This window comes from Penicillium roqueforti (assembly GCF_015533775.1).
Source record: "Penicillium roqueforti strain LCP96 04111 chromosome Unknown scaffold_01, whole genome shotgun sequence".
In the NCBI taxonomy this organism is placed as follows: Eukaryota; Fungi; Ascomycota; class Eurotiomycetes; order Eurotiales; family Aspergillaceae; genus Penicillium; species Penicillium roqueforti.
Genome location: NW_024067565.1, coordinates 1,136,023 through 1,163,852, shown reverse-complemented (window position 1 = coordinate 1,163,852; position 27,830 = coordinate 1,136,023). Strand labels below are relative to the sequence as shown.

Here is a 27,830-nt window from a genome sequence, read left to right as displayed (position 1 = left end):
ACAACGGTAGAGTAGTTCTTCAAGTTCAATATCATATTCATACAGGTAGTATATACTATTTTCTTCCCATGTGTAATGTACAGATGCAACCAATGAAGCCCAGAAGGTAATCGGGCAGAAACGATGCAGGAAATTACAAGTCAGCTAAATGAATCCGGAAGTCACTCCTCCACAGCACTCTAGAAATGGCTAAAACAAAATGTGGAAGTATGCATAAACGCCAGCGGAAATGCGGTAATTCCCAGGGTGATGAGAAAACTATGAGAAGAAGTATTCACTTTCACGAATTCGGGTCAGGTCCCAGTCGCCCTTCTTAGGAACGGGACGAAATTTGAGAGGCATCCATAACCACGTGGTCAAGTGGCGAGACTGACGTCGCCGCGCAGAAGGCTGGGTCTGCTCAGTTTGACCGTCCTCCTCGGTCTGATCGGAGGGTTCACCATGGACATCATCCTCTACTTGGGACATCTCGTCACGTGAGGCCTGCTTCGTCTCAAACATCTCGAGGTCGCCGACCAGGCTCTCGATGGCCGGATCGTTGGTGTCGATTGAACATGCTATCGGCATACGTTCCAGATCCGGAAGGACGTCTGGAATGTACCCGATTGAGTTCGTACCCATCGTTTTGAAGGTAGTCAGGTCAGAGTCGGTACCCCCTAAGTTTTCAAAGACACTATAGGGTGTCACCATAGCACGACCCTCGGCCTGATCCTCTGGATCTTCCGAGCTGAGTAGATTTTGTCGTCGGTTTTCGTTGATCAACTCTTGAAGTTTAGTAATCTTATGGCGGGAGCGGTGTGTAAAGATCGCCCGGCCCAAGGCACTGAAGCGGGGGATTCTGGCCAGGAACATATTCTTGCCATATCGCACTCTAAACTCAGCGCCGAGACGGCCGACAACATCATCGGAATGCATGCGAACGAAGGCATCTCGAAGGATAAGGTTCATCTGGTCGATATCGGCAGCATGAGTCCAGAATGAATCATGAACAGCGGAAAAAGTTAGGCCCGCTTCATGGCATGCATTGGCGGACATGATCATGTGTGTGGCATCGAGAGAGTGGATGAAGTTCGGCGGGAAGGCCTGAAGCTGCTTGCGCTTTGTAACAACATCATCAGCGCCGGGGTCAACGAGACTGATGTCTTGTAAACTAGTCTGAACACGCCGCGTCTTGCGAGTGCGATATGGCTGGACCACTGGGAGACCCAGTGGAGTCGTCCAAATCACAGTTGACCGGAAAGATTTTTCTGGATCAATGGACGTCGAAAAATGCTCGTCGCGTTCATTCATGGGTACCAATGCTGCTTGCGTGAGCTCCTCAATTTGCTCCGGTGTCACAGATTGTGTAATGCGTTGGGCACAATCGCCAAGCCAATACTGGATCTCATGGGCTCCGTTGAACATGGATCCGAGAGCGCCAAAGATTTTTGTTGCGATGTAGAAAGACGCGCTGTTCCTCTCCGTGTTGCTGAGATCAGGGAGATAGTCAATAAGCTGCCTTTTAACCTGTCTCGTTGCTCCCAAAAAGGTCACGCCGTAGACATTAGTCATGACCGTCTGCTTCACAATCTTTCTGGTCACTCTGCCTTCGAGAAGCTGAGCCAAGTGATCGCCGTTGGCTGCGTCCTGTGCAATAGCTTCCTTGACAAATTCGCACACACCGGTATAGACGTCCGAAGGACGGTCAGATGGTTCAAGATTGACCTGCTGGGCACCGACACTATCACCACCCAGGGCGGCATAATGTTGAAGTCCATTACAAGAGCCGTCTTGGTGGATTGGAAGATGGGAGATATATGTCGTGGGCTCAGAAAGCTGCAAGGCGTTGCGGAGTTCGCAACACGCTGCCAAAAGCTGCCATGGATCTTCGGCCTTAAGCCACCACCGTCGTCCATGAAGTCCTGTGTTGGCAGAGTCAAGAACATCATCCAGATTGTCCATTGTGAATTGCTCCCGTTCTGACATGCTCGCTTTATCAAATCCAAACAAATTTGCAATCTGAATTTTCAACCAGCGCATGCCAGATGCCCCAAGCGCCTTGCCCTTAGCGAAAAGAAGTAACCCCCTTGAATTATCAGCCCCCATCTGATTCAGGTAAGGAGGGAGTGGGTAAGCTCTCCCGCGGAAATCCATGTTATGGGGCAGATGGAAGACCTCTTTCCGGAAGGCTCGCGCTACCTCAAGCTGGAAGTTTTGGAAACACCGAACCGAATGAAATCCTGAGCGAAGGTTCTCGATTTCACGAACCTTTTGGTGCCATTCTCTTTGGGTTTCATAGTTGGCGTCTGGGCTTGGTTTCTCTGGCGTTTGCAGGTCTGGATTCAGGGGAGCTAGCTTCCCCACAGCTTCGCCGCCATTCCAAGCCTCGAGCATCACGTCAAAGACTTGTTGATTGATCTTCCACCCAGTGCCACCGAGAACATCAAGGCCTGCTCGGATCTCTTTCAGCCCTTCATCTTTCAAGACAGCTTTGAGGTACGCTGGTTGCAGTAGTTCACCGGGAGTAGTGCGCACTAGGTTGGACTCGTATATCTTATACCCGCCAGTTCTTGGCCCTGTCCATGGTTTAGGCTTACAAACCATGGGGAGGTGGCGAGCCAACAGCTCAGCGGGCGGCTCCTTGGCAACAATTTCCACTAGTTTAGTATTCATGTGGATATGACCGGATCGTCTCCCGAAGTTAATCTCATAGGAATGGTCGAAGGCTGGTGCCATATTGAGAATTCTTTTTTTTGTGACAGGATCCTCGGTCCAAATAGGGGCTTTCGCAACTTCGACTAACATGCTCATCAAAACAGCACCGATTTTGACCTGTGAGCGAGAGCCCCAGATTATAGATTCATCTTCTGCGTTGATTTTTTGAACGAGCGAACGCCATCGCAGTCGGCCTTGCTTGTCTTTGCGGTTTGCGAGGGTCTGCTTCAGTGCCTTTAGACGACACGGATCCATAGACTTACTCTTCTTCAGATAGGTGTCGGCAATGAGTTCATCTTGCAACTCTTTTCCAACTACTGAAGCGAGCGCAGAAAGTTTGACTCCCTTATCCATCCCCTGACGACTGAAAGTAGACATCACAGACAAAAGAGTGAGTGCAGCTAACCGGTCGGGATCGAGGGCTTGCAAAAACACACCGTATTCACAGCGCTCTTTTTGCTCGATACTTACGATACGGTTCGCAAGTGTCTCTTTAACAAGCGCCAACTCCTGTTTAATTCTTGTCACAAGGTCCGCGTGCCATTCGCTCATGATTCTGTTAAGCTTTTTCTCATCGGAAGCGACATTGAATCCGGATTTTTGTCTCTCGGCATTATCTGTACGCCAACGCCAGAGGGCCGAATCGAGACTGTCGGATTCGAGTCGGGTTTGCCTCAAATTTGAAAGCAATTCCTTTCCTTCCTCTTCGGTGCCTGAGAAACCTTCCGGCAAACGTACATCAGAATTGCCGGAGAAGAGAGACAGGGACTGTTTGAGAGATGCCAGTCCCAGTCCCCTTTGGTCGGCAGCTTGCACCTGGGGGGTATTATCGACGATAGGGGAAGGCACTTCAGTGGCTTCGGAGAGATCCATATATTTCGAAACCAAGTCCAGCATGTCGGAGGAACAAATCTAGATGGAGAACATCAGCAGGACATCAGAGTACAGACTAGAAGTGTAAGCTCACCTTAGACAGCTCACCAACATCAGAGTCTTCAAGCACCTCAATGCCGACAAGCTCTTCCTCCAGACCCGCGTTTTGAGCAAGTTCCCAGTATCGACGAACAGTTCTGTCGCGCTTCGATCCATGAAGCATACGCAGCGCCATTCGAATCATAATCGCGAAACTGATTGCATCCGGTGTCACGCCACCGGCGGGCATATCAACTTCAAACCATTTTTGCAACGGCAAAACCATGTCCTGCTGCCGGTTGAGGATCATATACGCCACCATATGTCTCATGAAACGGTTATGGATAGCGAGATACTCATCCGAGCCAGGCGGATGATAATGACCAAGGCGGGTAATCAACTTAGAGGCTCGCTCAAACTCCCCAATCTTCAATGAGAGCTCTAGATTGGCCTTCATCTCTATTTCATCACCGCCGACACCATGCCTCCTGCGGAAAACTTTGGATTCCGATTGTGGCGTCGAGTCGAGGATGATCAGGGATGATGTATCGAAGTTCTCGAAGGGCATGTGCATGAAGTGGTCGTAAGTCTCGTGTGAATGCCCATCGATGCTAGAATGCTCGGCGGCTGTAGCAAGATAACGTTCTGATTGCGGAGACGGATTGCGCGGGCGATCGTGAATCGAATTGCACGACAGATTTAAAAGTGAGTTCCGATTACTCGAGTATGAATGAAAACGTGTTGTTGGCAGATGGAACGATGCTCGGAAGGCTTGAGCCCTCCGCAAGTGAAGAAAGGCATTTTTTTGGCAAGCCACGCGGGATAACATGATGCATGAAATTGGCCTTTTGGAGGATTGGAAGTCGAAGGTTGGAGGTTGAAAGCGAATAAGAATATAATGACTCAAAAAGAAAAAGATATTAAGCGTAGATTATAAGATAAATGCAGACTTTCCAACGATGACAGCCAGAAAAACAGGACACCGCAATGATGGATGTTCAGTGCGATTGTTCCGCTATAGAAGACGGAGAATGACCGCGTCGGCACGCTGTCCTGCAATCCTCGACCAAGCCGAGAAAAAGAGAGAAAGGAAAAAAGGTGTAAAAAACACGAGGGCAACGGGAGAAAGGGAGATTTATCGGACCTGTCGCGATGAAACGGAGATGGCAGAAAAACTAAACAGGCACGTGACCATACCTATTGTCTTATCGTTATTGGCGGACAAGTATGAGTGGCAAGGCTACTAGTATAGGGCTTCCCATGTTCTTTCTTGAAGCAACATGAAGCCTTAGATAATTGCGAGGATGATAATAAGCTTCCGCTAGAAATTGGTTGATTGGATTATTGTACAATATAACTCTTCGCTATTCGGCCTCATTACCTGCGCGGCTTTCTCTTTGCCTCCGGCGATTTTCCTTCATAGCCCAACCAGTCATGTCGGGGCGGGTAGGATCAATCCTAGGGGCACTCATTTTATCGAGGTAGTCTTCCGACTCGATGTTTGATTCTAGGGATGGGAGATGTTCGGTGTCCTTGTGAATCATATAGCGTTCATATGTGTACCAAGAATCCTCGGCCTGGGATCGGTAAGAGTTAGTATGAAACAAGAATGAGAAAGGTCCATCAAAGAGAGAACTTACCTCGGCGTCAACCCAGCCGTATGTTTTCCATTTTTCATCTTGCATTTGCTTAAGGAGGTCTAGGTTGCCGGCGTTTGCAGCTCCTTCACTATCTTCAGCGGCCTTGACCTTAATATCAATTGCACGTGCTTCGCTCTCGGTAGGACGGTCATCGTCATCCTTTTTAGCACGTGAGCCTTTCCCTTTTGGCATCTCATCTAAAGCATCCAGGTGGTGAAGTTGAGGGTGGAATTGAACAACCGATGTGACGGGGGAGAGATGCAAGTTTTCTATGAACAGACGTTAGAATCAAATGTTGCCACCGGAGAAGAAAGTGATAGGTAGGACAAACGTACTATCTGTGAAGGTGGCCAGCATGTAGACTGGATCGCCTTCTTCAGAAGGCTTTATCCGACCTCCAAGTGACTGCACTCGCAGCAATGATGCAGAATCCACGGCCCTCTTATTATCCAATATCTCCACATCCCCATTCGCTTCCATCTTGACTCTCCCTCCTGCAGCTGCGGTCCCGCTACCAGCAGTAAAGCCGCCTGCCATACCGTAAGCACCCCCGTCGCGCGCGGAACGGCTCTTCTTTACCGCATCCCCATAGCGCATTCCCTTGTTGACGTCGTAGTTTTCTCGGGTACTAATGGGGACTTCAACTTCAATAAGACCAGTGCGCGGCTTAAGTCGAAGTTGGATCGGTCGTTGATTTTCTTGGTCATTGTAGGGACGGTCGTGTTCCCGATCAACGTATTGGAAGACATAGCGAGAAACATCGGAGTCGGTGAGGAGGACGTCGTAGGAAGCGACGACAGGATCGTCATCAGGAAAAGTCATGGCGATATGGTTACTAAATATCTTAGATGAACAATGGACGCGAAAGAACGAGGGAACCAGTAACAATTGCAAAATGAACGACTTGGACTGATAACTTTTTTTATCGAAATTCCTCAGCGGGGATGTGGCAGAAAATACAGCTAGTTATCGGTTCAGGATTATGTACTCACCGCTCTTGTGTACTGGTTTGAATCAAGATCCCGTTTTTCCCCCCTTGTTTACTCTTTTTTTCTTCTTGGGGACCACCGAGTTGTGCTGAGAGAGCCACCATGCTATCCCCCCTCTCATCATGAAGCACTCTCCTGACGTCGAGGCTCTTCTAGCCTCCGTCATCATTGAACACGCCAATTCTTCTTTGATGCCTTCCTAGCGTGAGAGACGCACCCCTGCTCAAATCTTCCTATTTTCCGTCTATTGTTATCAATCTGTTCGTCCATACTTACATCAGCCCGCTACCATGACTTGAGGGCATCTGACACGCTTGTGCCAAGATACGCACCGTTCCTTTTAACTAAGGTAACGAACCATACGGAAGTCGACAAAGAAATGCCCCCGGATGGGGTAGTCGCAATGAGTAAGGGACGTCAAGGCCGCCCGAAGCGGGGTGGTGTATTCGTCTCACCGTGACCTAGTCAGTCACTTGAGAGCGGTTCCCTAGTATAGGGCAACCAACCATACGGAAGTCGACAAAGAAATGCCCCCGGATGGGGTAGTCGCAATGAGTAAGGGACGTCAAGGCCACCAGAAGCGGGGTGGTGTATTCGTCCCACCGTGACCCAGTCAGTCACTTGAAAGCGGTCGCAATGACCAACCAACCAGGCAAGGGCTTCGCGCCTCTATACCTAAGAAGCAGGCACCGGCATCATTCGATGTCGGTTGCAATCTCACCCATGTGAGAATGATGTGGCCCACGCGATCCGATGTGCCTTACATCATGGCGCGGTTCAGGATGCTCGGGTTGGATGAATTGGTGCGATGTCAACTGACGGAGATGGCTGGGTTTGAGCAGGATCTAAATACAATTAGCTGGACCGTGGACTACTCTCAGATCTCTTTAGGATTTGCACGTCAATAATAGAGTTGTTTGGCTAAATATTCGACCCACGTAGGCTTGTTTAGATCTAGTTTGGTGAGACATAGATCCATCACCCAAGGTCTCGTAGCTTTATAAATATCCTCAATCCTAGCGGTTTTCTAATTGTCGCTTGATCGATCTCAACAGCCATCATGTTAGTACGTATTCAGATCGCAGCGTGTTGTCATCTCTCGCTGGGTCCTCGCCGCCAAACAATCTCGTGAGAAACTGCAGTATGTGACGTTCGTGCAGGGCTTGCACCTTACCGGGAAATAGCTCAGGATCCCTCGGTCATGTTTCTTTCCACTTGTTATGGTCTTTTCCATTTTGCGCAGTAGCTGACCGACACCCGTTGACATGTTAACATGCTATAGGGCTAACATGTTCTGCTGTCGATAATAATTTAGACTGTACGGAGTACATGCTTTTCTCCACTCAGTTTGTGCTGAGTGGATTGTTATTCCTTAGGTAAAGAAATATTATTCGTAAAGAATCGAACTTATCTTCGATCCAGTCTCATGAATAGATCATTACATCACGTTGAGACGACAAGCACCAGACTAGGAGTCTTATCTTCGAGTTCCACAAGACAAATGCAGTTCCACGGAGAATTGTTAGCTAGCCAGAGAACAGGGGGTATTCATCTGACAGCCCAATTCTCCAGCAGCTGTATATGTTCCTCTTTAGACCACACCGAGGGTAATGACAGCATGGCAGGCCAGAATGAAACACATCCAGCCATCTATACATCGTGAGCGTAGCACATAGCAAGAGATATAATGTCTCAACATACCGGAGCGGGTTTCCTTGGTGTTCTCCATCTTCATCTTATCCTCGGAAGATGCAGCTTGCGGGTGGCTGCATGACCAGCTCAAATCAGCGATCCGCAATCCAAAATAGGCTACTCTTCACATACCTGTCTCTTCCCCAGAAGCAAACGTGGGCGACGATACCCACAACAATAAGCGCAATAAGAATGCTGGCAGTGAAGACGGGCAAGAGGGGCCAACCCTGGAGCCCGTGGGAATTCTCGAGCTTGCTGTAGCTAGTGTACGTGTCAGTTGTAATTATTTTAGTGGACGGGCCGTGGCCTGTCCATTCTATGTCGTACTGGTTCTCAAAGCGCGCGGGCTCTCCAGTCATTCCTGGGATGGGTGCCATTTTCAGCTGACACGGTGGGTATACCACTGCCCGGTGACGACAAAGCTGTGCGCGTTTGCGGGGTATCTAGGTCTGTCCTAGTGTTTTCAACGCGTTAACGCGTCGAAAAAGGCAATGGAAATCGATAATCGATATCCCAACGAACTTGTATGAGATCAACGCTGATTAGCGTTGGGTTGAATACGATAGTATCAAGAATAAGATCCTCGGTTGCAAGATGCGATGGATACACAATCTTGAGAGGAAAGAGAAGGAGAGAGGAAAAGACAATGCGGGGAGGTGAATATCTGAAGGAGCTGGGGACTGCCTGGCGCCTGACAAACAAACCACTGCACTTTGAAAAACAAGTCAAACTTTAGGGAAGGTGGTGTTTCCTGGTTCTTTCCACCAAACAAATGACAATAGGCGAAGAGAAATAGAGCTGAGATAATAGAAGGCTACTAAAGAGCCTTACAATGAACCCAGGAGAATCTATAGAGAGTTTATCTGAACCGCAGTCGTTCTACTAGGTAGATTCAATCGGATAATTTAGCTCAAATAGCAATACATAGGTAGCAATATGGTATACCATGGCATACATAGGAACACCATCGTCACTCAAAAGCCACAGAAGGAACGTGAGTAGCATCCTCCTCTGACATAGACTGCATTCTCGTCAAGAAAGTCCCAGCTTTGGCAGCACACTGATCAGCCTCCTTTCGAAAGTTCAGAATCCATGCAACCATAAGCACATCGTGCGGCAAATTATCCTGCACGAAATACTCCACTCGACCTTCATTCTGCTGAATTTTACCCAAATGCCTCGCTAACCGATCATGTTCCTGACACATAACCTCCCTGCCACCGGACACAATCAAAACAGGGGAAGGCAGGATGAAGGGATGCCAGAGCGGCGCAAGATACGGCTCGACCTCGCTCGTGATCTCTAGGTTACCAATAAAATGCTTTGCACCCCATTTAGGGAACGACGGTGGGATATAGTCCGTTTGCACATTGGGAAGATTATTCCAGAGATCCTCGTTGCGGGCAGCGGGAATATCGCACCAGGGCGAGAAAAGCCACGTGCATGTTGGTGGTGGGAGGGCCTTCTCGTCGTCAAAGTGGCTGATGTAACGCAGGAGTGCGAGGGCGAGGTGGCCGCCTGCGCTGTCGCCACTGAGAACTATGCGAGATGCCGGGATGTGCAGGGTGTGGAGTAGATATGAATAGGCGGAGATGGCGTCTTGGAGTTGGGCTGGGAAACGACCGTTGGGGTTGCAGGCTAGACGGTACTGCAGGCTGAAGACGTGACTTACCGGTGTGCGCTCTAGCACCCTGTTGGCGAGGAACTGGCAAGATGATGTGCGGCCGTCGCCGAGGATGTAAGAGCCGCCGTGAAACTGGAGCACGACGTACTTATCTTGGGTAGTCGTTGTGTTGTATTGGTAGAGTGATGGGAACCATGTGCCTCCCACGGTGACTGGCTGGATCTCGTTGTCCACTGCAATGGTAGTGTAGAGCTCTGGTGCACCTGGCTCTATTACGACGAAGCGGTCTCCGTCTAGACCTGGCTTGAGGGAAAGTGGTGGTTTTGTGCGAAATGCCACGAAGATGTATAGAAAGACTTTAATGAAAGTGTTTGCTAGTGCTTGTCGATATGACCAGTCCTGGTCTTGACGGAAGCGAGGGCGTAGATAGAGCAGTGGCGCGAACATCACTGATAAAAACGATTTCATATTGATCTGCATATTGCAACTGGAATGGTCGTTAACGAAAGTAATAAGAGGAACGATAGAAGTAACGATAGAAGTAACGATAGAAAGAATGATAGAAAGAATGATAGAAGGGATGATCAATTGAAATCAACATTGAAACTTTTGAAGTCAAAGACGCACTGGGGTGCCCAGGTGATGTCAGCTGTGCATCAGCTTCCCGTGGTTACCAACGCCCCCTGGCCTGTTTCCACGGTTGGGTTTCTACCACCTTTTCAAGGCCTAGAGGGATAGCAAGAGGTGCTAGAGAAATGATATCATTTGAGTATATATGTACGGGCAGACTTGAGCTGTCATTGAAATGCACATGAAAGGGAATAAAAGAGAAAAAAAGACGAAATCTAACATTTTTGCATGGAATCATACAATCGCCAAGACATCAATGCATTGCGACGTGAGATACAGACGTGAAAATATCCAATTAGAAGGGGAAGAAAGCAAATTTTAGATCCCATGAGAGTCATAAAAAACCGGAGATTAGATGTGTAACGGCTGTGTTCAGCAGTTACTCTTCTTCTTCTTCCTCATCTTCGGCAACCTGTAGGAGATTATTAGAATCAATAGGGTGGATATCATAGAAGGAATCACTTACGCCATCGTGGAAGTTCTGTCCGTCGGTGGTGGCCTTGATGATACCGGCGCGGATACACCAATCACCGAAACGCTCGGGGGTCTCGCCGTCGGTGTCGCGCTCAAGAGAGTATCGTTTGAGGAGGCCCTTCATAATGTCAAGGATCTCATCCTCCTTGATGGAAGAGCGGTAGCGCTTGTTCAAGCGCTGGCCGTGGTAGCCACCGCCCAGGTACATGTTGTATGCACCGAAGGCCTTTCCGACAAAGGCAACCTCGGCGAGCCAGGGACGAGCACAACCGTTGGGGCAACCAGTCATACGCATGACGATGCTGTCACGAGCAAGACCGCACTCCTCCAGGGTGGACTCGAGCTTGGTGATCAGAACGGGGAGATAGCGTTCAGACTCTGCCATGGCCAGACCGCAGGTAGGGAAGGCAACACAAGCAGAGGAAGACAGACGCAAGCCAGTGAAAGCAGTGTTGTCAAGCTTGTACTTGGCCATGTGCTCCTTGACGGCGGGGAGGTCTTCGTCGGTGATGCGAGAGATAATTAGATGCTGGTTACCGGTAAGACGGAACTCGCCCTTGCCCATCGCAGCAAGTTCACGGAGACCAGTACGCATCTTGAAATCAGCAGTATCCTCGATACGACCGTTCTCAATGAAACACGTGAAATGGTTGAGACCAGTATCGTCCTTAATCCAGCCGAAGGTATCGACGTTTGACTTGAACTCGAAGGGGCGGGGCTCGCCGAACTTGAGCCCGTCGGGCAGAAGCGCCTCGACCTCGCTTCGGAAAACGTCAACACCCATATCGTCGATGGTGTACTTCATACGGGCGTGCTTGCGGTTCTTGCGGTCACCGTTGTCACGCTGCACGAGCATGATCTTCTCGCAGGCAAGGTGGATCTTGTCGGCGGGAATGTATCCGAACATGCGACCGGTCTGGGGGTAGGTCTTGGTGTTGTTGTGGGTGGTTCCCATACCACCACCAGCCAGAAGGTTGAAGCCCTCGAGGTGGCCATCGGCGCCCTTGATGGCAATCAACCCAATGTCGTGGGCGTAGACATCAGTGTCGTTGTGAGGAGGAATGGCAATAGTGATCTTGAACTTGCGGGGAAGGTAGGTAGGACCGTAGAGGGGTTCGTGGTCAACCATCGCATCTCCAGCAACCTGAACCTTCTTGTCATTGTCATCCTTCAGCCAAATCTCGTGGTAGGCGGAGGTTGAGGGGAGCAGGTGCTGACTGATCTTGGCAGAAATTGCCCAGGTCTCGCGGTGGAAGTCAGACAGCTCAGGGAGAGAACTGCACATAACGTTACGGTTCACATCACCGCAGGCAGCGAGTGTGTCCATCATGGAGTTGTTGATGGCACGCATGGCGCCACGAAGGTTGCGCTTGATCACACCGTGGAACTGGAAGGTCTGTCTGGTAGTGAGCTTCATGGTCTCGTTACCGTGTGAGCTACTGATGGCATCCATCTGAAGCCACTGCTTGGGGGTGGCAACACCACCAGGGAGACGGCAGCGAATCATGAAGCTGTACGCAGGCTCAAGACCTTGAGCCTTGCGTTCATCACGGAGATCACGGTCATCTTGCATGTATGTACCGTGGAACTTAGTCAGCTGCTGGTCACTAGCGGGGATGGAGCCAGTGCTCTCATCAAGAAGAGCCTCAGCGATGGTGCCGCGAAGGAAGTTAGAGCCGACCTTAATATCCTCGTTGGTGATCGGAGCAGGCTCCTCGGGAAGACCTTCCACCTTATCGACACCCAGAGACTTCCACAGGCGGGGCTCCCATTCGGAGTACCCGGTCTGGTAGGCATCCGGGTCCTGGTCATCACCGAGGCCAATGTCAGTGAGCTTGCGACCACCTAGGAAGGCGACGCGATCATCAAGGTCCTTGGCAGGCTTGTTGTAGTAGATCTTGTCCTCCTTGCGCGGCCAGTAGTGGGTGTCACCAAGACCGAAAACGGAATAGTTGATGGTGGACAGGTCGAGATCACCGGTGTTCTTAACATGCTCCCAGAGACTACGACCGTTCACAGGGAATTCACCCTGGCCTGCAGTACTGGTGATGAAAACAACGTTCTCCTCGGTAGGCAAGTCCTCGACAGGGAACTCATCCATAGCGAAGACCATGGTCTTCAAGCCTCTAGCGCGACCACGGTTGCCAAGACGTTTAGCAATGTTCTGAGCATTGCCACCGTCAGATGCAAAGAGAATGGTGAGAGGAGCACCGAACAGACCATCCAAGAGCTTCTCGTATGAGTCCTTGGCGTTTCTCTTCTGCATAGCACGAACCTCGGTGCCATAGGACTCAGAGAGCACAGGAGCATACTTAGGTTGGCGGTTCATGAGCTGGGTAAGCTGGTTGTCCCGGCGGAGGAACTGCTCAAGATCACGCTTGATGCGCTCGGAGTCAAGGGAGAACTTTGGCTCACCCTTCTCCTCGTTGTCGGGGTTCCAGCGATACAGGGGCCAGTAGCCAAGATCGATGGCTTTCTTGGTCTCCTGCAGCACTGTGAGTGCCGAGTCATTCTCCTGGTTGTAAGGCAGGTAGGCAACAACAACTGAGGGACCCTTGAACTGCTGGGCCTCGGACATGGCCTGAAGAACCTGGGTGTACGAGCTGTAAACAGCGACCGAGGCGACGTAAGCGTTACCTCTGTTCATGGCATAGAGACCAATATCCTTCTTACGGCGAGTGGCGTCAGACGCAGCGCGCTCAGAGAAGGGTTGAGAGTCGATGATGAGCATGTTCACGTTCGCGCCAGATGCGAGAACGTGATGAACACCGGAGTTACCCAAATCGTAAGCCCAGGCATCGGAGCCGATCAGCCAGTCAGACTCTTCGTAGAAGAGACTCTTAGACTGGAGGAGTTGGCGGGAAATCGCAGAGCCATCGTTGGAGAGGCGACTAATCACATCAGGAGCAAGCTTGTTGGCCTTGGCGGCTTCCTTCACATTCAGAGCCCAGCGAGACAACCAAGTCTTGGGAACGTCAGTAGCAAAAGCGGTGGACTTGGTGGCTTCCTCAACCTCCCGGATGAAGCGTTGGCGACGGTCCTGGCGAGCTAGCAGTGAACCAAATCCAAACTCGGGGCTCGCGGCAATAGTGCTTGAAACACCGGCATTGTTGGATCTAAGCTGGTTGGCAATGTGGAGACGCTCTCCAAAGAGCTGACTCAAGATCTTCAAGTAAGCATTCTCAATGCGAGGCTGCTCGAGAGCAGGTTGAATAGCAGGAACCTGAGAGCTTCCGATGTCAAGATTCTGGATAGGAGAATCGGAGTTTAGGTTCTGCAAGACACCGCGAAGGGCCTGAACAGCAGTGGAGGGCTCAATATGCCCGAGACGGTACCCGACAATTTTAGGGGCCTGAGCGCGAGCGCCAGAGGGTGTCAGGCTGGACAATAGATCCATGAAAGAAGGACCCCATCGGGTGGTCTTGCGAACCTGCTCGAGAACAGCGATCTTCTCAATGGAGCTAGGGATAGAGTTGGAAATCTGTCCACCAACCCAGGGGCGGTACAGGCGGGCAGTGATCAGGCCAATGTTCTCCAACTCCGGGTTGGCACCGGCACTGGCGAGAGCATCCACGAAGACTCCGGTGGAGCCAAAGACGAAGATAGCAGACTTGGCATCGGCAGCGCCGGTGTACTCAATGGCATTGTATCTGCGGCCCACCTCTTCGAATAGAGTGTTCCAAATCTGAGCTGTCCACTCGAAGATATCGGCCGCGTTAACAGGCCGAGCGATGGCGCTGTCTACAGTCGTCGCGGTCGAGCTCGGGGCTTCACTGCCAGCACTGCTGTCTCTCCGTGAGGAGCCAACCGATGAGTTGTCAACGCTAGCGTTGAAGGGGGTTTGAGGTTGAGAGGGCACGGTCAAGTTCGCTGGTTCGGGTAGACCAGCGGGTGAAGTACCTACGGTCTCTTCAGTGACAGTGGCCACACGACCAGACTCGGCGTAAAGAGTCTGGGTTCCAGCAGAGATGGCAGAGTTTCCACCAACGCTGAGAACCTTCTTCACAACCTCAACGTCCTCCTCGGGAATAGAGGGGTCCTTGGCCGAGTTGGAGGGGTCAAAGAAGTGGATAACACCCTTCCCAGACTTGTGGGCGAGCGCGTGGGCTGTAATAGCGATGTCCTGAGCCTCTTGCACGGTCTCTGAGTGGAGGAATGTGAAACCGGACTGGCGGATGGAGCTGATTACGGAGTAATCGGGGAACGGAGAGGGCTCCAGAGCAACGTGAATGACCACGGGGCTGTTGGCGAGACGGTAAAGGTGAGGGACGGCGGTAATCAGGACCGAGGAGCTAGTGACGACGGAGGTAGTCTCGCCATTCTGAAGGGGGGTGAAGGCAGACAGGAGGGGATCTTCATTATAGCGCACAGCTTGAACCTGGAAATAGGATTAGTTGGGTTCCAGTCTGGCAACCCCGACGTTTTCAACTCACCTCGGTGACTTTTGACGTGAGATTGGTCGTCTTATTAGCCTTGAGAACCTTGAGGGCCTTGGAGAACAATGAGTCATTCTGCAATGAGGGCTGCACGGATAGAACGGTATCGCTAGTGAGGTAGGCGATTCTTGCCACTATACAATTGCATGAGGATCAGCCATTGCCCTCCCTTTTTCAAGGATGAGAAATAATAGGAAAATACATACCCGCTTCAGCAGCGCTTGAGATAGACACCATATTTGCGACTATTGGCTGTTGAGATCACAGCACAAGTGGGATGATAAAATCGCGATATACCTTATCAGTATGTATGCAGCGATCTCCCACTCGCAGCACAGAACCGAAGAGGATGGTAACAAATGAGAGGAGACAATTAAATATTATGTCTCTCAGCTCTCTTGGAATTCTCTTGCTAGACAAGGAAAAAAAAAAAAGAGCCAGTGGTTTTCTTTCCCTCGCTCGTTCAATTTCTCCGTCGTCGGGGGTTAGATCAGCAATCTGCTGATTGGTCTTCGATCACGACATCAGTGCAAACACCCAGTGGCAGAAATGCAAACTTTCCTATTTGGGCCCAGTGCGGGGGATCCCGTGATGCCGTCGAGCACGTCAGCGCCGGGATTTGGCCGGAGGTTCTTGTGCGGTGCCTGGCATCTACGAGAACCACATCGACATTTCATGGAATTTACTTAGATACCGGGATTCTCAAGGGATCTGCTTGACCTATGGCATGATGTGAAGTCCACTAATCCCGAGTTATCAGGCTATTGGCTCCCAGAGCATCGATTAAGTATCTTTCTTCATGCTTTTAGCGTACCAATAGCACCACGGCAATTACCTATGCCCAATAAATGCATTTTTATTGGGGATATTCCTGTCCTTTCAGTCTATTCTAGGGCTCGATGGTCCAAAGACCTGAAGGAAATCCCTACTAGAACAAGACTACCGGTCAAATGCCGAAGGTTAAATGTCTGCACCGATCTCGGTCGAGTATTATCATGGCTCTAGCCAATCAGCCTCATTGTAATAATTCGGCCGAGTGCGTCTACAACATATCTTGTAGACGTCTATCAGGAAAAAAGCTGAATCTACAAGACTCATTTAGTATTAGAAGGATTCATAGCCTTCCGAATTGTACAGACTCGAATATTGCAGTATTACTGACTACACCCTGTTGAATCGTCATCCAGAAGAAATTATTATTATGTGTGAGGTGTGCAAAAGCAATTGTGTACAAAATAACACATGAGACCCTCGCGGGGAAATATGCAGAACCCCCATTTTAGATAAGCAATATACATATCCATGTCCCGACGCCAAAATCGTGCATGTCAGATTGATGACCGCGAGTGGTGCCACCAAGGAAGACTCATTTTGAGATCATGAGATTGAAAACGCCTTCCAGACCCAGGGGGACCCAGATATCAATCAGGGACACATGTGGCCTGATCATCGCCATATACCTGGACCCGTTCCAAATTCATATATGCAGTTTGTCGTAAGTATCGAGCAAAAGGGGCTCGGGCTTCATGATGGTGGAGTATCGAATGAAATCAAATGGCCGGTTGTCCGATTCAGTGACTTCATCAAATGATGGGACAGACACAAGAGCCAAGATGGATTGTGCCCTTTGACTGGGTACGGTCAAATTCGTTGCATCTAATGCACACAGCCAGTAGGAAGATGGGGGATTGAAGACATGGAGCCGAGTCGAAGCGAGGGCTGTACATTGTTGCGACTAATATTGTTCAATAGCCGCCAAAAGATCATTTATCGGGGTGCGGTCCAATCTTGCATCTTCACATTCATGCCAGCAGGTGTAGTCTCAGCAATTGGCTGTTGAAGGACAGTAGATCGAACAATAGATGGCGACGGTGTTGGTGGACCCGTTCCGGAACGTCGTCTTCTTTCTCTTTCTAGCGCGCCGGGCAGCTCCGTATTGCCCGAACGGTTGCGGAACTTGTGGTTGATGCCGCTGAGCCAGTTACCGTCTTCCTCTTCACCCAGCCAATAGCTGTGGCCGATACTGATCATTACACGACCCAACTTACCTTCCCAGCCCTGGCCGTCGGGACTGTAGGGGGAGAAAGGCTCCCGATCGATATCGGCAACGCTGGCGACTGAAACGTTGCGGCTGTGGGTCGGGAGTTGGGTGTGTCGCGGGACCGCAACCCAGAGACGGAGGGCCTGGCGTGCGAAAGCGAGCATGACCAGAACAAAGTAGACTCTAATCACCCACAGAAGGCAGATGAAGATGATGCTGGGGAGACTCTCGGGTTGAAGGACGACATTGCTGAAATCTTCGGCGGACCGCGGGGGATGAGCGATGAAGTTATTTCCTTCCTTTGTGTTCTGGATCTCAACATATGCTGCATCGTACTTGGGGCTGGTGAAGCCAGCGGTTTCCGCGATCGTCTCGCCCCCTGGACCCGCGGCGTTGCCACTATCGTAATGTTGCGATACCACCAAGAACCAAGTCACACCGAAAGCGGCAGTGTATGCAGCGTTAATTAGGCTGTCGAATACATAAAGGTAGGTGAGGGCGAGACATTGCAGAGGCGACTGTTTGCGAATGTGGGGGAACAGAAGTGAGGCGAGTCCAAGGGCAATGAGGGACCAAAGGTACATTGAGAGTTGTACGGGGGACAGGTGGTAGCCGGTCAAAAGAGCTAGCAGGCCATATAGGCCACTGATTTTATTCAAGAGCAGTGAAAGTGTGATCAAGGAAGCACCAGTCTCTAAGCTCATCAGATAGAAAAAGGACTTTGAGATGACGAAATAAGTTAGCTCCGGGGGGCAATGATAAGATTCGATCTCAACTCACCTCTGGCCGCGGAATGCGGAGAAAACGGGAAGCGAACCCCATGAGTGTGTGTGTTAGGGCCTCTGGCCAAGAATGTGCGTTATCGAGATGGAAATAGCGATGGAAATGTGGTTGAGTATATATACGGGCAAAGCAAGGGAAGAGGAAAAAAGGCTGGGTGTATGGCAACGCAGATGGCCCAGGGGCGCCATTTCCCGGGCGATCCGCCCGCAGATCAATTGCCCGATTTCTGCTCGGATGCGTTACATTTTCACCGTGCGGTGATTTAATGAACTCATTCTTGGCTTGTACCATTCGGTCATCTTGGATTTATCCATTTGGTCTACTTGATAGACGTCTATGTGGCCTTGGAGGTAGTGAAGACTACATTTCCATGCATAGGTGGCTTGCCCCCTTACTTTACTCATCATTTTATGCATTTATGCATTATGAAATATTGATGCCTGAACCCACGGTTTCTGCCTTACTACCAAGGCATACATGTTCCTAATCAGGTAGTTGATTAGTCGGTTATAGTCCTCCTGCGATTTGAACTGTTTATACAAATATGGATTGACTTCCTACTGAGATGCTATAGTCTGACTATATAATTCGTTACACAATATACCGCCTTTTCGTTGTGTACTTTTAAATCGGCTTGTTTGTTTATATACCTCAGGAAATAGCTCACTCTTGGGTAAGGGGAAGATATATATAATCATATTCTGACATGACATTTCTAGGTAAAAACCCACGCGCTTGCTAAATATGGCGGGATCACAGATACGACCAAGGTCGACTCCTTAATCAAGAGAATGTGGAATTTGGAGCGTGAGACAGATGTTAAAGGGTTTGTCTTTGATAACTAGTCAAGACTTGCCTCTTAGCGTCATCGGTTGAATAAAAATTCCGTGGACAAATTGGATATATATAATAGTGTGGAGTTCATGTTTCATTGGCGCCGGCTATGCGGTGCGTTACCCAGAAGGGAAATGCCATATTATACAGCTTCATCAATTAAAGCATATCAAACATATCAGACATGTTAGCCCATGCTACCAGAGCGATAATCAAAAGACCCCGAAAAGGAAGTCAAGCGAAGAAACTTCAACTGCCAAAAAAAAACGTATGATGCTGGTTAAACGGAAATCAAAACACCTTGTCTCCTCCCACGAGATCAGAAAACAAACTGGACACAACCGCATTCGGCACTGAGAGATCTAGACACGCGCTATTGACAGGAGGAGGAAGCAAAGAAAGAAGAAACATGTACATATTCGAAAATTGTAGGATATCATGGACAGCCTCGATGTTCATCGAGGTAGGGCACTTAAGGACGGGAGAATGGATGCGGGGGAATCTTAACAGGCACAGCCGTCGTTGCTGGTCGTCTCCTTGGGATTGATATTGACGTCAATCACTGGAAGAGGGATCATGGTCAGTATGAGAAGTCGGTAGATAAAACACGAGAATGAACGTACTTGTGCTTTCGCCTTGTTTGGCCTCGCCTTCCATTCCAGGAAGAGCCTGGGCGATTCTCCGGAAAAGCTGCTTCACATTATGCCCGACCTTTGCGCTGGTCTCGATAAACATCAATCCGTTCTTCTTTGCCTCTTCCTCGCCCTGTGCGGTGGTGACCTCCCGCTTATCGTTCAAATCGGTCTTGTTGCCCACGAGCACAATAATCACATCGTTTCCACGCTCCCCGCGCACGTCATCAATCCATTTTCGCGTGTTTTGGAACGATTTGGCATTCGAAATATCGTAGACCACTACGGCAACGCTCGAGTCTCGGATGTAGGAAGGAATCAGGGAGCGGAATCGCTCCTGGCCGGCGGTATCCCAAAGCTGAAGACGGACAGTCCGATCTTCAAGGTACATAGTCTGAATACGATGGTTAGCCCTGATTTTTGCGAATAGATAGTATCTCGGAGGAATGCCTGAATTATAATCCTTGTGCGGGGTATAATGTGGCGTACCTTGGACAAGAAGTCAATGCCAATAGTTGCTTGGTATGTGTTGTCGAACGAGTCGTACATGAAACGAGTGATCAATGATGTTTTGCCGACTGCAATAGCGTTAGATATCTTGTGTCAGCCCCTCCCAATGACTAGAGCGCATGTAGTAGAAGTATAAAGTGATGAGATCCTTACCACTCTGTTCGCCTAGGAATACCAGCCTAGATATCTCCGTTAGCAATGCAATTATAATGCCACACCGTTGCAATGCCGTCCCAGTTCTTACTTAAACTTCTTCAAGGGGTTCGAATACGACCCAACCCCGGAGGTAGACGCCATTATCACGGAGTGATTGATGCGACTGAAATTCAGGGGTAGTAAAGTGGCGCGGAATGAGGTCAGGGACTTGTGACTGGGTCAAAGACACAAAAACAAGCCTTATGAGAATATAGAAGGTTAAGACAGGCGTCTTCCCTTGGAAGAACAGTAAAAGCAGGGGGAAACAGGTGTTCTAACACGTCCGGGGAAGCGCAACGCGAAGTCACCGCCTGAACGGAGCAGTTAATCCGCTCCGGCCACCGAGTCCCCCATCACCCGCTTCCATCCCAGAGCTTCAGCTACCTTATCGGCTGCGTTCTCTACGTCTGCGATCATCCTGACCTTTTAATTCATTCGTCATCAGGCTTATAGAGGTCGCCATGGCTTACCTCTATCCGGCCGGTGTCTCCACCACCGCTCTTATCGTGGTGGGATTGTGTACGTTTCAATGGATCTGAAGTGCGATCTGGCAGCTAATGAAATGGTCTGAATTCTAGATATGCTCTTCCACGGAGACGGAGAAGCATTCAATGTACGGAACCTCACGCTCAAAAATCACCCATTTTTTTTCGAAAGTTTAATAACCTGACGCGTATTAGGTCGGCCGTTTCCTTGAGGAAGTTTCTCCTTATGCTTGGGCAAATATCGGAATTGCTTCTTGTATCGGCTTCTCGGTTGTCGGCGCAGCATGGTAAGCTGCTCCCCGTTGGCATGCTCAACTATCCCGATATTGACCGCATATTTTCTTAGGGGTATCTTCCTTACCGGCTCATCGATTGTTGGTGGTGGTGTCCGAGCACCCCGTATTCGCACCAAGAACTTGATCTCCATCATTTTCTGTGAAGTCGTCGCTATCTACGGTGTCATCATGGCCATTGTTTTTTCCTCAAAGCTCAGCCCGGTAGCCGAAGGTGGAATCCACACCTCTAGCAACTACTACACTGGATATGCGGTCTTCTGGGGAGGAATCACAGTTGGCGTCTGCAATCTTATTTGCGGTATCTCCGTTGGTATCAATGGAAGTGGTGCTGCCCTGGCCGATGCCGCCGACCCCAGCCTGTAAGTGACCCTCGTGGTGTTGTTGATATGATATTTAGGGCCGTCACTTACATTGTTCTTTTTTCTAGATTCGTCAAGATTCTCGTCATCGAGATTTTCAGCTCAGTCCTGGGACTTTTCGGTTTGATTGTTGGCCTTCTCGTGGCCCAAAAGGCAGTGATATTGGAGGCGGCCTGAGATTGAGCCTTCCTTGGAGAGAGAAGAGCTTCCAATTTTGGCGGCAAACAAATATCGGGAATCGAAGCATATGCCCCAGGCGATCCGCTTCGCCTCTTTTTTCTCGTTTTCATAGTTTATGTTCATGTTTTGATATACACCGCATTGGGGCGTCTGGGGTCGACCACGTAGAGCCATTTTGGTTTTGCTGAATTGCATCAATGATCCGGAGATCATGTATCAGATTTGAGGATGCGTGAGCTAGTTCTAGCTTGTTACACTAGGGATATGAACAAATACCTGTAGAAATGGATATCAGATAAAATCACTTATCCCTAGACATATTTAGCCTCGCTTTTGAATCTTACTGAAGGAAGCATGTCGACCTGTTGTTCAAAATTTATTAAAAGGCAACTCTGTATTTATATCTTTCTATAGTGTCCAATCTAACTGGATCTAATTGGGTTGAATCAGGTTGAATTGATTGGGGTTACTCCGTACACTCAAACCGGATTTCAAGGACCTCGGGATAATTCGTATCTAACACGAACAACCTTGGAAGAGACTAACCTCTGGCGTGTACGAAAAGCAGCAGTGGCATCAATTTCACTAATTGCACTATAAATCAACCACATTAACTTACGTCGGGCTTTGGAGTCCGATGTTTTCCCCGATTTAACAGAACTTCCCCCGCCAAACATCCACTTCCCCAGACTTATGCACAACGCATATCATGGAGAACAAACTTAAAGCCGCAATCCTGATTGTCTCCGACACTGCTTCGAAAGACCCCGCTTCTGACAAGGTCGTCGATGCACTTAGGCCTATCTTGGCCGCAGAGGGGAAGTGGGAACCCCCCGCATTCAGGATCGTCCCGGACGACGTGTCCCAGATCCAGCAATCGATATACGAATGGGCCGATAGCCCTAATTGGTACAACCTCATCCTCCTTAGCGGAGGAACAGGATTTGCCATCAAGGACAACACCCCCGAAGTGTGTGATTCTGATTCTGACCCTTGCCTTTCTTATGCTCATGACATCACTAGGCCGTCTCTCCTCTAATCCAACGCCATGCGCCGGGACTAGTGTGAGTTAGATACCCTGGCCAGCGCATTGACGCTAGTAAACTAACCAAGACTTCAGACACGGCATGATTGCTGCCTCCTTGAAAGTAACTCCATGTGAGCATGACATCAGGGGCGCTGCCATTGCGCTTCTCCTTGACTATATTTATTTCAGCTAATCCTCCGCATAGTTGCTATGATGGCCAGACCAGTTGCTGGTGTCCGCAATAAGACTTTGATTATTACCTTACCCGGTTCACCCAAAGGAGCCATGGAGAACCTCGATGCTGTTGTTAAGCTTCTTCCACATGCCTGTCTCCAGTCTGCTGGGGCTAATTCACGGAACCTCCATGCTGGAGGTGTGAAGAAACTGGAATCAGAGGCCGGCGTTAGTGATCATCAACAACAACATCAGCATCATCATCACCACCACCATGGTTCTGACCATGGACATGGGCATAAGGCCCCAAAGGCACATACGTCGCCGTCGGAGAGACTGCAGTCCAACGACCCTAGTGCAGGCCCTAACCGGCGTTATCGATCCTCACCCTACCCTATGCTGTCTGTAGACGAAGCGCTTCGGCGGATCAATGAACACACTCCTGAGCCAGAAGTCGTTGAGGTCCCAGTGACCACATCCTTGATTGGCTCGGTGATCGCCGAAGACGTCTACGCCGCAGAGGCTGTCCCAGCCTATAGAGCTAGTATCGTCGATGGCTACGCTATCATTGCACCAGACTCTTGCTCCGCCGAACTGTCCACGAAGGGTATCTTCCCGGTAGCATCCATTACCCATGCCAATGTCGGCGGGAATCTAGAGCCATTGCAACCGGGGACTATCGCTAGAATTACAACTGGCGCCCCTCTCCCCCCAAATGCGAATGCTGTAGTCATGGTCGAGGATACCACCTTGGACTCGTGCACACCTGACGGCAAGGAAGAAGCGACAGTGGAAATCCTCGCCGGGGATATCGAGCCCGGCGAGAATGTGCGCGAGCCTGGCAGCGATGTCGCATTAGGCTCCAAAATCGTCGCTCGCGGGGATCTAGTATCTCCCGTGGGAGGAGAGATTGGCTTACTGGCATCAACCGGCACCAAGACTGTCAAAGTCTTCCGGAAACCACGCGTAGGCGTTTTGAGCACCGGCGATGAGCTGGTGGAGCACAATGACCCGCGGACTCTTACAGGCGGCCAAATCCGCGACTCTAACCGCCCATCTCTTCTCTCATGTCTGAACTCATGGGGCTTCGAAACCGTCGATCTCGGTATCGCTCGCGACACACCTGCTAGCGAGCTCGAGCATGCCCTCCGCGACTCACTCCGCGGCGTAGGCCGAGCCTCCTCCAGCGTCGACGTGATAATCACAACCGGCGGCGTCTCAATGGGCGAGCTCGACCTCCTCAAGCCGACAATCGAGCGCTCTCTCGGCGGCACCATCCACTTCGGCCGCGTTTCCATGAAACCGGGCAAACCAACCACCTTCGCAACTGTCCCCTTCAAACCAATCGGCGACGCCACATCCTCTCAACAGGAGCGTCAATCAAAACTCATCTTCTCGCTCCCCGGAAATCCAGCCTCCGCCCTTGTCACCCTCAACCTGTTTGTTCTCCCTTCGCTGCATAAACTCACCGGCCTGGGCCACAGCTCCGGGGCACTCAGCTCTAAGCCTTGGCTCGCGCCGCAGCTCGGTCTTCCGCTTGTTGCTGTCGTCCTAACGCATAACTTCCCGCGTGATCCCGTGCGCACGGAGTACCACCGCGCTGTGGTTACGGCGTCGCGCTCGGATGGACGGCTGTACGCGACGAGCACGGGAGTGGAGGGTGCCGGACAGCGGTCTTCGAAGGTCGGCAGTTTGGCCAAAGCGAATGCCTTGGTGGTGTTGAGGGCTGGGCGGGGCGTTGGTATCAAGGGTGAGATCGTGGAGGCTTTGTTGATGGGGAATGTTCATGGCTCAGACACCCGGGTCATTTGCTAGAGACCTGATACGATATATGATTTACACCCAGACGGAGCTTAAATCTCCTGGTGCCTGTGTTGTTTCTTATCTGTCTGTCCTCAAGCTTTGCACATTTCTTGCCTTTCTGTCCTGCTTCGAAACTTTTCGATCTTTTTTTCGATCAGACAATACACCGTCAACAACCAAGTTTCAATCTTTAATAAAATACAAGTACGTTGTGGGCTTACAGGGAACGACATCTGAAGTCATGTATGCTTGTCTCTATGTGAATATCACAATCACCTAGGGTACATATTCTATCCCCAGAGCACAAAATAAAAATCAAACCGAAGGTAAAGGCCCAAAAAAGAATCAACCCTTTGAATACTTCCATCCCTTCTTCTTCTCAGCCCGAAAGGCAAGCAGCGTTCCTTCTCTCCCCTGCTTTCTCGCAATCTCCACAACCAAGAACCGCACAAAATCACCCAAGGTCCAGTAACTGCTATGCGCACTCAGCATGTTGAGGTACTGTATATTCAAAGGGCCACCACCACCTGAGAGATAATAATCGATTTGACCGTTGTCATTTAGCAGAAGCATGCGTTTTTCAGCGATCTCTTCGCGAGTGAAGTCGTGGGTCTCGAGCTCGACATTGGATGGCAGCTTGGATACTGCTGCGGGGCGGGCAGGAGCTGTGGAGGGCAATAATGTTGACGGGTTCGAGTTCCAGCGAAAGACGCTTCCAAATGATTGCCAGAAGCTGGCGGTGGAGCTGGGGATAGTGCCCATTTTGAGAGAGTTGGAAAGGCCTGAGTCTACTGTTGCATTGACTCGGTACGCAATTGCTGGTAGAGATGGTTAGTATAAGAAGCGAAGAGGCTGTGCAATCTACTTACGGTCCGTTGTGTGCATGATATTGTAGAGATTATCTACGGCGAGACAGCCGTATTGACCTGCTTCGCCGGCAACCCCACGAAGTAGATCGTCACCTTCGCTACCTGGCTTGTCTCTGCCTTTTCGGGGAAGAAGGCTAGCTGGGATAATGTTAGATACAAGGCGGAATGATGTAGGTTTCAACATACCCTTATTGAGAAGCAGAAAGAAGCCGACTGGACTTCCGCAGAGGAAGAGATGTCCAGTATCGAACTCAAAAATGTCGCTGCGTAAAGCCGTATTAGAGAAGTCAAACTGAGGAACATGTGTTGGCTGATAGCTGAGAATGTCTACAGCCATCACGCTTCCGAGAGAATGAGCGATGAGATGTACGCGGCCGGAGTCTTGGAACCCTGGGTTGTTTTTACACCAGAGGCGATACACACGGTTCGCTTCTCTAATCACCGCCTTGACCATCTTCGGTTTATGGTGCGACAAATAGTAAGGAATGTCAAGCATCACATCGCTGATCAAGGATCGAATAGCGGGCAGAGTCTGGGGTGTGATATCTGCAAGAGAAAAGTTGTTGCTAGCTGGGTCTTCGATACCTGACTCAACATCGGGGTCATCCAACGACAAGTTCGTGCGCCAATTCACAGGAAGAACCATAATTCCCCCATGATCTTGACGCACATGCGGCCAAACAGGTTCGTTGTTGAGCTCCATGTTCACCTCTCGCCGAAATGCATTGATGGCATGAGTAAAGTGGAAGCTTTCCATCCTCTCTGATAACTTCTGCCCGATGCCATGGATAACAAGAACCAAATCTGTTGGAGATGGTCGCGATTCTTCCATCTTGCATGCATAGCATATTTGTTCACCTTGCGCAGAAGGACTTTTCGACTGGGTCTTGCGGATGTAATGGCGCACATCAATAGGATTGGATTTTGACGGGTGCAGGTGTTCCCATGATTTTCGACTAAAGCCGCGAACCACAGGTATGCCTATCTGATGGCCTTTCCTTATTGCACTAAGAGGTCGTCGTCCCCTTGACACTGAGGGAAGTAAGCTGGGCCGAAGTACTTGGGCATTTTTTGCATCGACATAGATGGCACTTGATGTAAGGTATGACTTGATAGTCTCAGATTGAATAGACGTGCCACCAGCAGCTCGATTATTGTCGAATCTCAAGGGATCCTCCGCCTCATCCAGAGGCGAATCACTACTCTGTGGCACTTGTGCAGTTGAAGGCTGACTATCCTGTTTTGTCCACAGCGGGTGAACAATTTTCAACTCGGCATCGGCCCCATTTTCCACGCAACTATTTAATTCATCTTGCCAAGTGTCACTCCATGGCTTCAAGTAAACGTAGCCTGCCTCCAATTTGTTCGCAAGTTCAGTCTCAACAGGCAACATGGTATTCTTGTAGAACCACGTAGCTCGGACCACACTTGATATGTCCTGAAGAGGACTCCAGTAGATAGGTTTCATCTATAAAAAAAGCGTTACTGTAAGCCAGAGCCGAGTAAAGAAATTGTAGAAATTGTACTCACCTTGAGATTTGGTAACTCGACTAGATGAAGCCGTGAGACACCGACTGGAATCTTTGACTGTTTGTTCGGCTCCTCTGTCATCTCCCTCTCCGAGTCCTGGGTCAATTGATCCAGGCTGACGGTCGTTCTCAGGCCCGAAGGTTTCGGGGCACTTCGTGGAGCAGTACTGGGCCGAAGTTCCGCCTGCCATTCGCCTCCTTCTCTTGATGAAGATGACTCAAATGAGCGACCAAGCGGCGTCTGAGGCTGAGACACCGGCGCCCGTATAAAGGGAGAGCCACTCATGCTTGCATCGTGAGAACGATCAGCCTGTAGACTTCCAACCACCTCGTCGCCTTCACCCACATTTTCAGTCTCCAATGGAGAGCTGCTTGTTTTGGGTGTATTGAACTCATTGATCGAAGACGATCGCACTCTTTTCTGATCGATGGAAATTCCTCTGGGAGTGTCGTGTTTAAACTCATCACCCAATGCGGAGCCCACGCGATTCTCCTTGCCAAGTCCATGGATTCGCATTCCAGTACTGCCTGTGGCAAAAGTGAGGGAACTCTTGTGACTGCGGGAGGGCAGATCGTCCGGGAAGAAAGGAGGGTTGCTCAGAGTGCTTCCTCTACTGCCAACCAACGAGGGATCCTCTTGGCTGGCTGCCTTGCGGTGTTCGACATTTGAGACCGATTCATGACTGGGCACAGCTATCCCGGGGGTCCCTGTCGATGTATTTGGCCTGGATCTGTGGTTCGCGGATTTAGTCTTTCTCGCTTCCCGTAGATCACGCCAGGCTTCCTCTAAGGCGATGTTATCCCTGGCCGAGAATGGCGTGGGAGGAACTCTCTCATTGCTGGTCCCATGGCTTGTAGGTGGAGGCAGGGGAGCCAGTGGATCGTCAATCGGCAATGATGAGATGTAGAAGAAATGTGACCGAATTTCTGGTGGTGATTGAAGCGATTGAAATTCGGTGAGGTCCGGCTCTTCATCCACAAGCAGGCAACTCGGACCGTAGGTGTGGATCGGGCCCGCCATT

The 27,830-nt window shown here is 50.1% G+C and overlaps 9 protein-coding genes across 9 annotated transcripts; 2 read left to right on the top strand and 7 right to left on the bottom strand.

Annotated features, from left to right (window-relative positions):
• Positions 1–258: 258 nt before the first annotated feature.
• LCP9604111_855 (DNA-directed RNA polymerase) lies at positions 259–6,068 on the bottom strand (the record flags this gene model as incomplete). Its single annotated transcript, XM_039072272.1, has 5 exons — positions 259–3,606; positions 3,662–4,217; positions 5,170–5,183; positions 5,247–5,515; positions 5,582–6,068. The coding sequence occupies 5 exons, from the start codon at positions 6,066–6,068 to the stop codon at positions 259–261; spliced, it is 4,674 nt and encodes a 1,557-aa protein (XP_038933403.1).
• A 1,758-nt stretch (positions 6,069–7,826) lies between these two features.
• LCP9604111_854 (uncharacterized protein) lies at positions 7,827–8,304 on the bottom strand (the record flags this gene model as incomplete). Its single annotated transcript, XM_039072261.1, has 4 exons — positions 7,827–7,885; positions 7,937–8,001; positions 8,060–8,188; positions 8,255–8,304. The coding sequence occupies 4 exons, from the start codon at positions 8,302–8,304 to the stop codon at positions 7,827–7,829; spliced, it is 303 nt and encodes a 100-aa protein (XP_038933402.1).
• A 593-nt stretch (positions 8,305–8,897) lies between these two features.
• LCP9604111_853 (alpha/beta hydrolase) lies at positions 8,898–10,019 on the bottom strand (the record flags this gene model as incomplete). The annotated part of the gene is made up of 1 exon (XM_039072250.1): positions 8,898–10,019. The coding sequence occupies one exon, from the start codon at positions 10,017–10,019 to the stop codon at positions 8,898–8,900; it is 1,122 nt and encodes a 373-aa protein (XP_038933401.1).
• A 541-nt stretch (positions 10,020–10,560) lies between these two features.
• LCP9604111_852 (sulfite reductase (NADPH) subunit beta) lies at positions 10,561–15,328 on the bottom strand (the record flags this gene model as incomplete). The annotated part of the gene is made up of 4 exons (XM_039072239.1): positions 10,561–10,593; positions 10,648–15,033; positions 15,089–15,225; positions 15,298–15,328. 4 exons carry the CDS (start codon positions 15,326–15,328, stop codon positions 10,561–10,563), a joined length of 4,587 nt encoding a protein of 1,528 aa, XP_038933400.1.
• A 1,530-nt stretch (positions 15,329–16,858) lies between these two features.
• On the bottom strand, positions 16,859–17,954 carry LCP9604111_851 (inositol phosphorylceramide synthase regulatory subunit KEI1; the record flags this gene model as incomplete). The annotated part of the gene is made up of 2 exons (XM_039072228.1): positions 16,859–17,851; positions 17,913–17,954. 2 exons carry the CDS (start codon positions 17,952–17,954, stop codon positions 16,859–16,861), a joined length of 1,035 nt encoding a protein of 344 aa, XP_038933399.1.
• Positions 17,955–19,252: 1,298 nt separating this feature from the next.
• On the bottom strand, positions 19,253–20,188 carry LCP9604111_850 (Rab family GTPase YPT6; the record flags this gene model as incomplete). The annotated part of the gene is made up of 5 exons (XM_039072217.1): positions 19,253–19,311; positions 19,373–19,775; positions 19,871–19,959; positions 20,045–20,070; positions 20,136–20,188. The coding sequence occupies 5 exons, from the start codon at positions 20,186–20,188 to the stop codon at positions 19,253–19,255; spliced, it is 630 nt and encodes a 209-aa protein (XP_038933398.1).
• A 359-nt stretch (positions 20,189–20,547) lies between these two features.
• On the top strand, positions 20,548–21,403 carry LCP9604111_849 (H(+)-transporting V0 sector ATPase subunit c''; the record flags this gene model as incomplete). Its single annotated transcript, XM_039072206.1, has 5 exons — positions 20,548–20,605; positions 20,665–20,699; positions 20,767–20,858; positions 20,918–21,226; positions 21,295–21,403. The coding sequence occupies 5 exons, from the start codon at positions 20,548–20,550 to the stop codon at positions 21,401–21,403; spliced, it is 603 nt and encodes a 200-aa protein (XP_038933397.1).
• A 712-nt stretch (positions 21,404–22,115) lies between these two features.
• On the top strand, positions 22,116–24,422 carry LCP9604111_847 (bifunctional molybdopterin adenylyltransferase MobB/molybdopterin molybdotransferase MoeA family protein; the record flags this gene model as incomplete). Its single annotated transcript, XM_039072194.1, has 4 exons — positions 22,116–22,376; positions 22,430–22,470; positions 22,527–22,564; positions 22,639–24,422. 4 exons carry the CDS (start codon positions 22,116–22,118, stop codon positions 24,420–24,422), a joined length of 2,124 nt encoding a protein of 707 aa, XP_038933395.1.
• A 333-nt stretch (positions 24,423–24,755) lies between these two features.
• Positions 24,756–27,829, bottom strand: LCP9604111_846 (DDHD family phospholipase; the record flags this gene model as incomplete). The annotated part of the gene is made up of 4 exons (XM_039072183.1): positions 24,756–25,228; positions 25,280–25,417; positions 25,466–26,747; positions 26,810–27,829. 4 exons carry the CDS (start codon positions 27,827–27,829, stop codon positions 24,756–24,758), a joined length of 2,913 nt encoding a protein of 970 aa, XP_038933394.1.
• Position 27,830: the final 1 nt, after the last annotated feature.